Here is a 10,376-nt window from a genome sequence, read left to right on the forward strand (position 1 = left end):
GGCTCAGTCTGTAATTCCAGCGCTTTGGGAGGCTGAGGTGAGTGGATTGCCTGAGCCTGCGGGTTCGAGACCTGCCCGGGCAACTTGGCGAGACCTCATCTCTACAATAAATAAAAAATCAGCCAGGCGTGGCAGCGCACGCCTGTAGTTCCAGCTACTTGGAAGGCCGAGGTGGAAGGATCACCGGAGTCCAGCAGGTCAAGGCTGCGGTGGCCGGGAGCTGCCACTGAACTCCAGTCTGGGCGACACAGTGACTCCAACTCAAAAAAATTACAAAAATTTTTTAAAAAATGGATAAGTCATATTAACAAGGTACAGCACAGCCCAGGAGGTTGAGGCTGCCGCAAGCTGTGATCACACCATTGCACTCCAGCCTGGGCGACAGAGTGAGACTCTGATTCAAAATAAAAATAAACGCAAAAGGCCAGGCATGGTGGCTCATACCTGTAATCCCAGCACTTTGGGAGGCTGAGGTGAGTGGATTACTTGAGACCCGGAGTTCCAGACCAGCCTGTGCAACATATTGAGAGACTGAGGTAGAAGGATTGCCTGAGCCCAGTGGGTCGAGGCTGCGGTGAGCAGTGGTTATGCCACTGTACTCCAGCCTGGACGAGAGTGAGACCTCAACTCAAAAAAGAAAAAATAATGTTGAAGATGAGGTCCACAGCAGCAGACCATCCACATCAATTTATTAGAAAAAAACTAATCTTGTTGATGCCCCAATTGAAGAAGACCAATGATTAAAAGCAGAAATAATAGCCAACACTGTAGACATCTCAACTGGTTCAGCTTACACAATTCTGACTGAAAAATTGAAGTTAAGCAAATGTTCCACCCAGTGGATGCCAAAACTGTTGCACCCAGATCAGCTGCAGACAAGAGAAGAGCTTTCTTTTTCTTCTTTCTTTGTTCTTGAGTTGGAGTCTCACTCTGTCACCCAGGCTGGAGTGCAGTGGCATGCTCACAGCTACTGCAGCATCGACCTGCTGAGCTCAGGCTATCCATCCACCTCAGCCTTCCAAGTAGCTGGAACTACAGGCACTCACCACCATATCCATTTCATTCCTGGACAAGAGAAAATCCTGAAGCATTTCTTCAAAGAATTGTAACAGGAGGTGAGATGTGGCTTTACCAGTACAATCCTGAAGACAAAGTACAGACAAAGCAATGGCTACCAAGAGGTGGAAGTGATCCAATCAAAGCAAAAGAGGACTAGTCAAGAGCAAAAGTCATGACAACAGGTTTTTTGGGGGGATTCTCAAGGCATTTTGTTTACTGATTTTTCTTGAGAGCCAAACAACAATCGCATCTATTTATTATGAGAGTGTTTTGAGAAAGTTAGACAAAGCTTTAGCAGAAAAATGCCCAGGAAAGCTGTACCAGAGAAATTCTCCACTATGACAATGTTCCTGCTCATTTCTCTCATCAGACAAGGGCAATTTTGCAAGAGTTTCTGTGGGAAATCACTAGGCATCCACCTTACAGAACTGATTTGGCTCTTTCTGACTTCTGTTTCTTAATTTTAAAAAATATTTAAAGTTCGGTGGCTCAGCCTGTAATCCCAGCACTTTGGGAGGCCGAAGTGAGTGGACTGCCTGAGCCTGTGGGTTTGAGACCAGCCCAGACAACTTGGCGATACCTCGTCTCTACAATAAAATAAAAAATTAGCTGGGCATGGTAGTTCACACTTGTAGTTCTGGCTACTTGGAAGGCTGAGGTGGAAGGATCACCTGAGCCCAGCAGGGTGAGGCTGCGGTGTCATGATCGTGCCACTGCACTCCAGCCTAGGTGACAGAGTAAGACTCCAAATCAAAAAAAAAAATTTAAAGGACGCCCATTTTTTCTCTTCAATTAGTAATATAAAAAAGACTGCATTGACATGGCTAAATTCCCAGGACCCTCAATTATTTTTTTGAGTTGGAGTCTCACTCTCGCCCACACTGGAGTTCAGTGGCCGCTCCTGGCCACTGCAGCTTCAACCTGCTGGGTTCAGGCGATCCTTCCACCTCAGCCTTCCAAGTAGCTGGAACTACAGGCGCGCACGTCCAGCTAATTTTTGATTTATTGTAGAGATGAGGTCTCACCAAGTTGCCCAGGTGGGTCTCGAACCCGCGGGCTCAGGCAATCCACTCACCTCAGCCTCCCCAAGCAAGGATTACAGGCTGAGCCACCGAGCCCAGCTGACCCTCAGTTCTTCAGGGATGGACTGACTGGTATCACTTACAAAAGTGTATTGAACTTAATGGAGCTTATGTTGAGAAGGTTTATATTTTAATCTTTTTTTTTTTTGAGTTGGAGTCTCACTCTGTCGCCCAGACTGGAGTGCAGTGGCCGCTCCCGGCCACCGCAGCCTCGACCTGCTGGGCTCCGGCGATCCTTCCGCCTCAGCCTTCCAAGTAGCCAGAACTACAGGCGTGCGCTACCACGCCCGGCTGATTTTTTTTTAAATTATTTATTGTAGAGATGAGGTCTCGCTGCCCAGGCGGGTCTCAAACTCGTGGGCTCAGGCAATCCACTCACCTCAGCCTCCCAAAGGCGTGGGATTACAGGCTGAGCCACCGAGCCCGGCTTATATTTTAATCTTTTACTTTCATGAACTTCCTGAATTTCCCTCATATATTAGGTGTTCAGGAAATTCTAGTTGAATTGAAACTCTGATTTCAGGTGAAGTTTATATCTGATGGGGTAGGGGTAGGGGAGAATGGGAATGCTTGAATTAACCCAGTAAGTTGTAGGACTTTAGGAATTTTCTCCAGAGTGGGTGATCCTCAGGTTTGGGTCTGAAGATTCCTCAAAAATGGGATGGGGAAAAACACATCCAAAAGTCCTGAAGCACAACAGGAATTGGGCATGCAAAAGTGTGGGTAAGTGTCATCCCTGGGGAAAGGAATCAAAAGGCAGACACCTGACTGCAGGACTTTTCCTGGAATATATTGGAACAGCAAGCTTTTGGGTGAACCATGAGGCAGAGGATTTTGGACAATGAAAGGTTGGTAGGTTAGACTTTGGAAAGGTTGGTAAGTTAGACTTCTCTAACCGTTTTACACAGCATTACCACTTGAAAGGAAAAAAAAAGTCCAACCCAAACCCCAAATAAATACTTATTTGCAAGTTTTTTATGTGTACAACTGCAGTAATGTTATACACTTTATAAAAATTTACACAATAAAGAAATGTTAAAATATAAATATTATATTAGATTTAAAATATAAATATTCAAGTATTTTCCTGCCATATACTACACGCACTCTGTGGCGGTCTCCTCCCCCCCACTACAAACACACAAACAGTACTTGGGAGATGCTGATTTGTCAAAGGGGGAGTCATTGGAGGTTCTGTAACAGAAAACAGGCATGGTAGCAGTAGATACATCAACTTTGTTTATTTATTTTTGCGTAGGAGTCGCTCAGTCACCCAGGCTGAAGTGCAGTGGCACGCTCACGGCCACCGCAACCTCGGCCCGCTGGGCTCAGGCCATCCTTGCGCCTCAGCCTTTCAAGTAGCTGGAACTACAGGAGCACGCCACCACGTCCGGCTAATTTATTTATTGTAGAGACGAGGTCTTGCAATGTGCCCAGGATGGTCTCGAACCCCTGGGCTCTGGCAATCCTTTCGCCTCTCCTCCCAAAGTGCTGCCATTACAGGCGTGAGCCACCGGCACCCGGCTATGTCCACAAACTTTAAAAGCTGAGACATCAAAGAATAGGACTACCTTGGAGTGCTTTATACATTAACTCAGTTAATACATATAACAACCCTACGCTGTAGGTTTTCTCTTAACAGGTCAGAAAACTGAGGCACGGTGAGGTTGAGAAACTTTCCCAGGGATACCGAAGTGGTGAGGCCAACATTTGACCCCAGGGCATCTGGGCTCACAGTCTCTGTGCTTAACCACGGGGGGCTGGAGGAGCCAATGTTATTTCTCTCTTGTGGCTTTGGTCAATTCTTTCACCAATCACGGCTGTCGTGATGCGCTAGCACAGTGCTAGGGAACAGCAAGAACTCATCAACTTCTAGTCTGCTTTTTTTCCGGCTAGGTCTTCTCCAAGGCTGCTGCCTAGGGAAGGTTAGTTACCTGTAATCATCGCCTCCAAATGCCGAGACGGCCGAGCGCACAGGCGCAGATATCGCTAGGCTTGGTTTCTATGGTTTCCGGGGCAAGACGGCGGATGAAAAGCCGACTTCCGGTATCGCGCTGCAAACGTCGCGCTGCAGGCATCCTTTGCGGCAGGCGCCCGCGTCTCAAGCCATCGTCTCGTAGCGGCGGCCAGCGAAGGTACAAGGGCATTGCGGCGGAACGGTAGGGGTTGCATATGTACACACGACAGTTTAGCCTAGAGATCTGCCCTCCGAGATTGCTAACAAAATTCTTGCAGGCTTCCTGGGTCTTCCTCTTCTCCCTGACTCGAGCTCTGTTCGCGCTCTCTGCTTTCCCCGGCCCTTTCATCCACACCGCCAATGTCACCCAAGCCTGGACCCCACCTCTCTCCGATATCTTTACAGATTAATGTAGCTTTCTGTCGGACTCATGCTTTGGCTTCCTGCTTCTTTTTTTTTTGAGTTGAAGTCTCACTCTGTCGCCCAGACTGGAGTGCAGTGGCCGCTCCCGGCCACCGCAGCCTCGACCTGCTGGGCTCCGGCGATCCTTCCGCCTCAGCCTTCCAAGTAGCCGGAATTACAGGCATGCGCTACCACGCCCGGCTGATTTTTTTATTTATTGTAGAGATGAGGTCTCGCTGCCCAGGCGGGTCTCGAACCCGCGGGTTCAGGCAATGCACTCACCTCAACCTCCCAAAGGCGCGGGATTACAGGCTGAGCCACCGAACCCGGCTGGCTTACTGCTTCTTAACCTAAAGTCTTCGTTCCTTGTCCCTGCTTTCCAGGCTCTGCGTGATTTCGAACCCGCTAGCCTCTTGAGCTCATTTCGTTCTTCCCATCAGGCACGCTGCGTTCCAGCCACGCTGGGGTTTCAGTAATCCTCAGACACAACAGCACCTTCGACTGTAGCTCGTGCTGTTGCTCTGCTGAACCCTCTGCCCACTGATCTTCACTTGGCGAACTCATAACCCATCTTAAAGGTATTTTCAAGTCTCCTGGGCACAGTTGGTGCTTCCTCCTTCGGGCTCTTATCCACTCGTGTTCCTAGTGTGTGCCTTTAGAGCTTACTTTGGAGCTACTTTTCCCTCCCATTTCAGTGTCTGGGACGTAATTACTCAGCAAATGATGGAAAGAATGGGAAGAAACTTTAGACCTTCATATCTTCCATGCACACCCAATAATGACATTTGTGTGTGTGGTTCTTTCCAGACTTCTTATGCAGACAGTTTTCCTTTGGTATTATTGAAATCTTTTTATTTTTTCCCATTTAACATGAGCGGGGCGCGGTGGCTCACGCCTGTAATTCCAGCACTTTGGGAGGCAGAGGAGAGAGGATCGGCTGAGCCTGACTGGTCGAGGCTGCTGTGACCGTGAGAGTACCACTGCACTCCAGCCTGAACGACAGAGTGAGACTCCAACTCAAAAAAATTATGTGTTGGCCGTGTAACTTATCCTTTTTTTCCTCAGTGTCTATTACAAGGGGGTACCAAATTTTATTTCATTTTTTTTTTAAATTGGAGTCTCACTCTTATTGCCCAGACTGTAGTGCAGTGGCTCGCTTACGGCCCACCGCAGCCTTGACCTGCTGGGCTAAGGTGATCCTTCCGCCTCAGTCTTCCAAATAGCCGGAACTACAGGTGCGCGCTACTGTGCTCGGCTAATTTTTTAATTTATTGTAGACGAAGTCTCACCAAATTGCCCGGGCTGATCTCAAAGCCCCGGGCTCAGGCAATCCTCTCGCCTCAGCCTCCCAAAGTGCTAGGATTACAGGTTGAGCCACCGTGCCCGACCAATATCAAAATTTAATTACCGATTTCTTTATTTGCACATTTGTTTGAAATTACTTTTTAAATTTTTTTCTGCATTTACTGAATCCTTGCTTGCTTCCCACCCTCAAATCATATTTTGTTCAGTTGGGAAAATATACACATAAATAGTCCATTACAGTGATGGAGGAGCACGAGATTCAGAAGGACTTCTTAGGAGAAGTGTCATTTAAGTTGATAGGGAAAATATAAATAAATGTTTTGTACTTGTGCTTTTCTTTTCAGTTATTTTCTTCAGATCTATTTTCTTTTTTTTTTTAATCAATATTTTTTATTGTGATATTGTGGGGTACAGTTAAGGGTTAGGTATACAAATATGCTTCGTTCAGGCACCCTTGTTGATAAGAGGTGTCTCCTCATCCCCAGACATTTACTACCGCAGATCTATTTTCAAAGAATTGGGCTTATTGAGTCAAACATAAACACTCTTTTGACTTTTGATTAAAATGACCTTATCAATATAGAGGCCTTATATATTGTTCTTTAATTTAGTTCTTTTTTCCTTGAGTTTTGCGAAAGGGCAAAAAATCGCTCATCTGCCATTAACTAGAAGAACCAGTATAATGCAAAGGTTTGGTGAGAAGAAATTGGAAAAATAACATCATACAACTTTCTAGAGATCTATTTATCATGATTAACTATGTTATTTTTTCTTAAAATTTCACCTGTGATTGCACTCCTGTGGCACTTTATTTATTTATTTTGTCTTCCATTGCAGCCATGCCTTTCTTTGATGTGCAAAAAAGGCTGGGCCTTAACTTAGATCGAGGGCTGACAATCCAAAGTGCTGAACAGCCCTACAAGATTCCTGCTCGATGCCATGCTTTTGAAAAAGAATGGATTGAATGTGCACATGGAATTGGTGGTATCCGGGCAGAGAAAGAGTGCAAGATAGAATTTGATGATTTTATAGAATGTATTCTTCGGCTGAAAACGGTGAGGAAGTGATGGAGGTGGGAGCTGAATTACTTCCTTGTTTCTTTGGGGCTGCTCAAGTGTCGTTGGTTATTTGCCAATGTGGATTGGCAAAGCTTTTGTGGTGAAACACCTTTTCTACTTTGATACCGTGACAAGGAAGTTAAATGCCTTCAGATTTGAGGATGGCCCTTGTTGTTCCTTCATGTTTTTCCTCTTCTCCAAATTTTCCTTAGCATTTGTGCTCTGCTCTAGCCACCAGGTTAGAAATTGTATGTGTATGTGCTTCCATTTTTTCAGTAGTCTATAAAACAAAGAATATCAACCAATTTTGGATGTTTATCCTTTGGAAATCTTGAGTGAAAATATTTCAAGTTTGTTGAACCCTCATTGTAGAAGAGGTTTAACCTGTTACTGAACATGGTATAACAACCTGAATTCGTTTCTACTCTGAGATGGATAGAGATGTTAATGAGATTGCTTTTGGCAAACCTGATCAATACAGGGGAAAAAAGGATGTTAGTAGCATAGTTTCATCTCCACAAGAGTTGAATGAGTTGTGTAGCATATAGGGCCATATTCTCCCTTAGAGAAGAAATATCTGGATGTGGGCTGTCATTTTGTCCATTTCTCTGTTTCAGATATAACAAATAGAAATTTTTTTTTATTGTTGTTTTTTTTTTGAGTCGGAGTCTCACTCTGTCGCCCAGGCTGGAGTGCAGTGGCACGCTCGTGGCCACCACAGCCTCTGCCTGCTGAGTTCAGGCGATCCTTCTGCCTCTGCAGAACTACAAGTAGCCAGAACTACAGGCACATGCTACCACGCCCGGCTAATTTTGGATTTATTGTAGAGACAAGGTCTTACCATGTTGCTCAGGCTGGTCTCGAACCCATGGGCTCAGGCAGTCCTCTCGCCTCAGCCTCCCAAAGTGCTGGAATTACAGGTTTGAGCCACCACGCCCAGCCTAGAAATGTTTTTATTACTTCCAACTTCTTGGAGTTTGAGGAGACAATTTAGAGTTTTAGTTACCTCTTTTTTTTTTTTTTGAGGTGGAGTCTCACTCCCGCACCCAGGCTGGAGTGCAGTGGCGCCCTCATGTCCACCCCAGCATTGGCCTGCTGGAGTCTGGCGATCCATCTGCCTCAGCCTTCTAAGTAGCCAGAACTATAGGCACGTGCTACCACACTGAGCTAATTTTTTTTTTTTTTTGAATTGGAGTCTCACTCTGTCACCCAGACTGGAGAGCAGTGGCTGCTCCTGGCCGCTGCAGCCTCGACCTGCTGGGCTCCGGCGATCCTTCCGCCTCAGCCTTCCAAGTAGCTGGAACTACAGGCGCGTGCTATCATACCCGGCTAGTTTTTGATATATTGTAGGGATGAGCTCTCGCCAAGTTGCACAGGCTGATCTTGAACCCATAGGCCCAGGCAATCCACTCGCCTCCGCCTCCCAAAGTACTGGGATTACAGGCTGAGCCACCAAACCCAGCCTAATTACTTTTTTTAATTAATTAATTTTTTTGTTTTAGTTGAAGTCTCACTTTGTTGTCCAGGCTGGAGTGCAGTGGCATGCTCATAGCTACCGCAGCCTCAACCTGCTGGGCTCAGGTAATCCTTCTGCCTCAACCTTCAGTGTAGCTGGAACTACAGGCACACGTCACCACACCCGGCTGATTTTCTGATTTACTGTAGAGACGAGAGATCTCGGCATGTTGCCCAGGCTGGTCTCGAACCTCTGGGCTCAGGCAATCCTCTCACCCCCTCCTCCCAAAGTGCTAGGATTATAGGTGAGCCACCATGCCTGGCCTTTAGTTAAATTTGTACCAGAGTTATCTTGGATCAAAATTTTTTTTTTTGAGTTGGAGTCTCACTCTATTGCCCAGACTGGAGTGCAGTGGCTGCTCCCGGCCACCGCAGCCTCGACCTGCTGGGCTCCGGCGATCCTTCCGCCTCAGCCGTCCAAGTAGCCAGAATTACAGGCATGCGCTACCATGCCCGGTTGATTTTTTGATTTATTGTAGAGATGAGGTCTCGCTGCCCAGGCAAGTCTCGAACCCGCGGGCTCAGGTGATTCACTCACCTCAGCCTCCCAAAGGTGCAGGATTACAGGCTGAGCCACCGAGCCCGGCTTGGATCAAAATTTAACATTGTTTTGTCTTGGTCATATGCAGTGGTTCACACCCATAATCCCAGCACTTTGGGAGGTGGAGGTGAGAGGATTGCCTTAGCCCAGGGGTTCAAGACCAGCCTGGGCAACTTGGCAAGACCACATCTCTACAGTATATCAACAAATTAGCTGGGTGTGGTGGTGTACGCCTGTAGTTTCAGCTGCTTGGAAGGCTGAGGTGTAAGATTCACCTGAGCCCAGCAGGTCGAAGCTGCGGTGGCTGTGAGTGTGCCCCTGCACTCCACCCTGGGTGACAGAGTGAGACTCCAACTCATAAAAAAACCAAAAAATAAAAATAAAATAAAAATGTTTCTCTTAACTCTGCCATTTGGACGAAGTGCAGCTAAACATGGAAGGGATGAGAGAATGTCAGCCAATAGTTTTGTGCTGATCTCTGCAGGAATGTTGATTATTAGATGAGTAATATTTTAGTATTACTGAGAGACCGTGGGTAGATTATAGTTAGTTATCTTCTAGCCATTTAGTTTACAACATGTCTTACCAGCTTTTCTTCTGGTCCCCAGTTATTTATTGTTCCAATTAAGATTTTACCTAGTCTTGAACGTTTCACATCAGAGGCAGTGTAGTGGAAAGAACATTGGATTGGGAGTTAGGAGGGTTAGGTTTTGCCACCACAGTTTTGTACCTTTTGGCAAGTTCCTTTTCCTTCTTGGTCTTGGCTTCCTTATCTAGAAAAATTAAAGAGTTAGTCCAAGGTCATTTTTTAATCCTGTGAATTTATGAATATGTCAGTTACCACTTTAGAGGTCACACTAAATGACTGTATACCTCCCTCTTGGTAATGACTATATATCTCCCTCTAGGTGAAGAAGCTTGTGAATCAGGGAATTAGAATCTAGCACGGTTCTAAGTTCTTAGCGTGTAATTGCATTTATTTCTCATGACAATCCTATAAGATGAGTTACTATTATTTTCTCCACTATCTGAAGGGGGACCCAAAATTTAAAAATAATTATTTTTTGGAGGTTGGGCCCCTTGCAGTACAGGCTTCCCCTGCTAAGTAAGTGTTCTAGGAACCCATTGACATCAGTGTACCGGCTAGCATTGTTGTGAGAGACTGTGTTTGGCTTCATTGAATCTTTTTTCATTCAACGCATTTGCCCATTTCATGATGGGTGATTTACGAGCACACCTGCCCACATCGTGCTGAGTATTCAGCAGTTTTTGACCAAAAGTGGCATGACCCCCATGTTCCACCCTTCCCTATTCATCCCATCTCACCCTGAGTGACTTTTTATTTTTATTTTTTTGAGTTGGAGTCTCACTCTGTCGCCCAGACTGGAGTGCAGTGGCTGCTCCCGGCCACCGCAGCCTCGACCTGCTGGCTCCGGTGATCCTTCCGCCTCAACCTT

The 10,376-nt window shown here is 46.2% G+C and overlaps 1 protein-coding gene across 3 annotated transcripts in view; it reads left to right on the top strand.

The window, feature by feature from the left end:
* Positions 1-4,059: 4,059 nt before the first annotated feature.
* Positions 4,060-10,376, top strand: part of NDUFS5 (NADH:ubiquinone oxidoreductase subunit S5) — an 11,092-nt gene continuing 4,775 nt past the window's right edge. The window contains exons 1-3 of one of the 3 annotated variants that reach the window (XM_021715728.1): positions 4,060-4,276; positions 4,884-5,078; positions 6,643-6,860. In XM_021715728.1, coding sequence (XP_021571403.1) covers positions 6,645-6,860 — 216 coding nt within the window. In that variant the 5' untranslated portion in view covers positions 4,060-4,276; positions 4,884-5,078; positions 6,643-6,644. Of the gene's footprint in view, positions 4,301-4,883; positions 5,079-6,642; positions 6,861-10,376 lie in introns of all 3 variants that reach the window. The other 2 variants (XM_021715727.1, XM_008064418.2) reach the window with 2 other exon arrangements.

This window comes from Carlito syrichta, unplaced genomic scaffold (assembly GCF_000164805.1).
Source record: "Carlito syrichta isolate Samal-C Ts95f unplaced genomic scaffold, Tarsius_syrichta-2.0.1 Scaffold307331, whole genome shotgun sequence".
NCBI classification, from domain to species: Eukaryota; Metazoa; Chordata; class Mammalia; order Primates; family Tarsiidae; genus Carlito; species Carlito syrichta.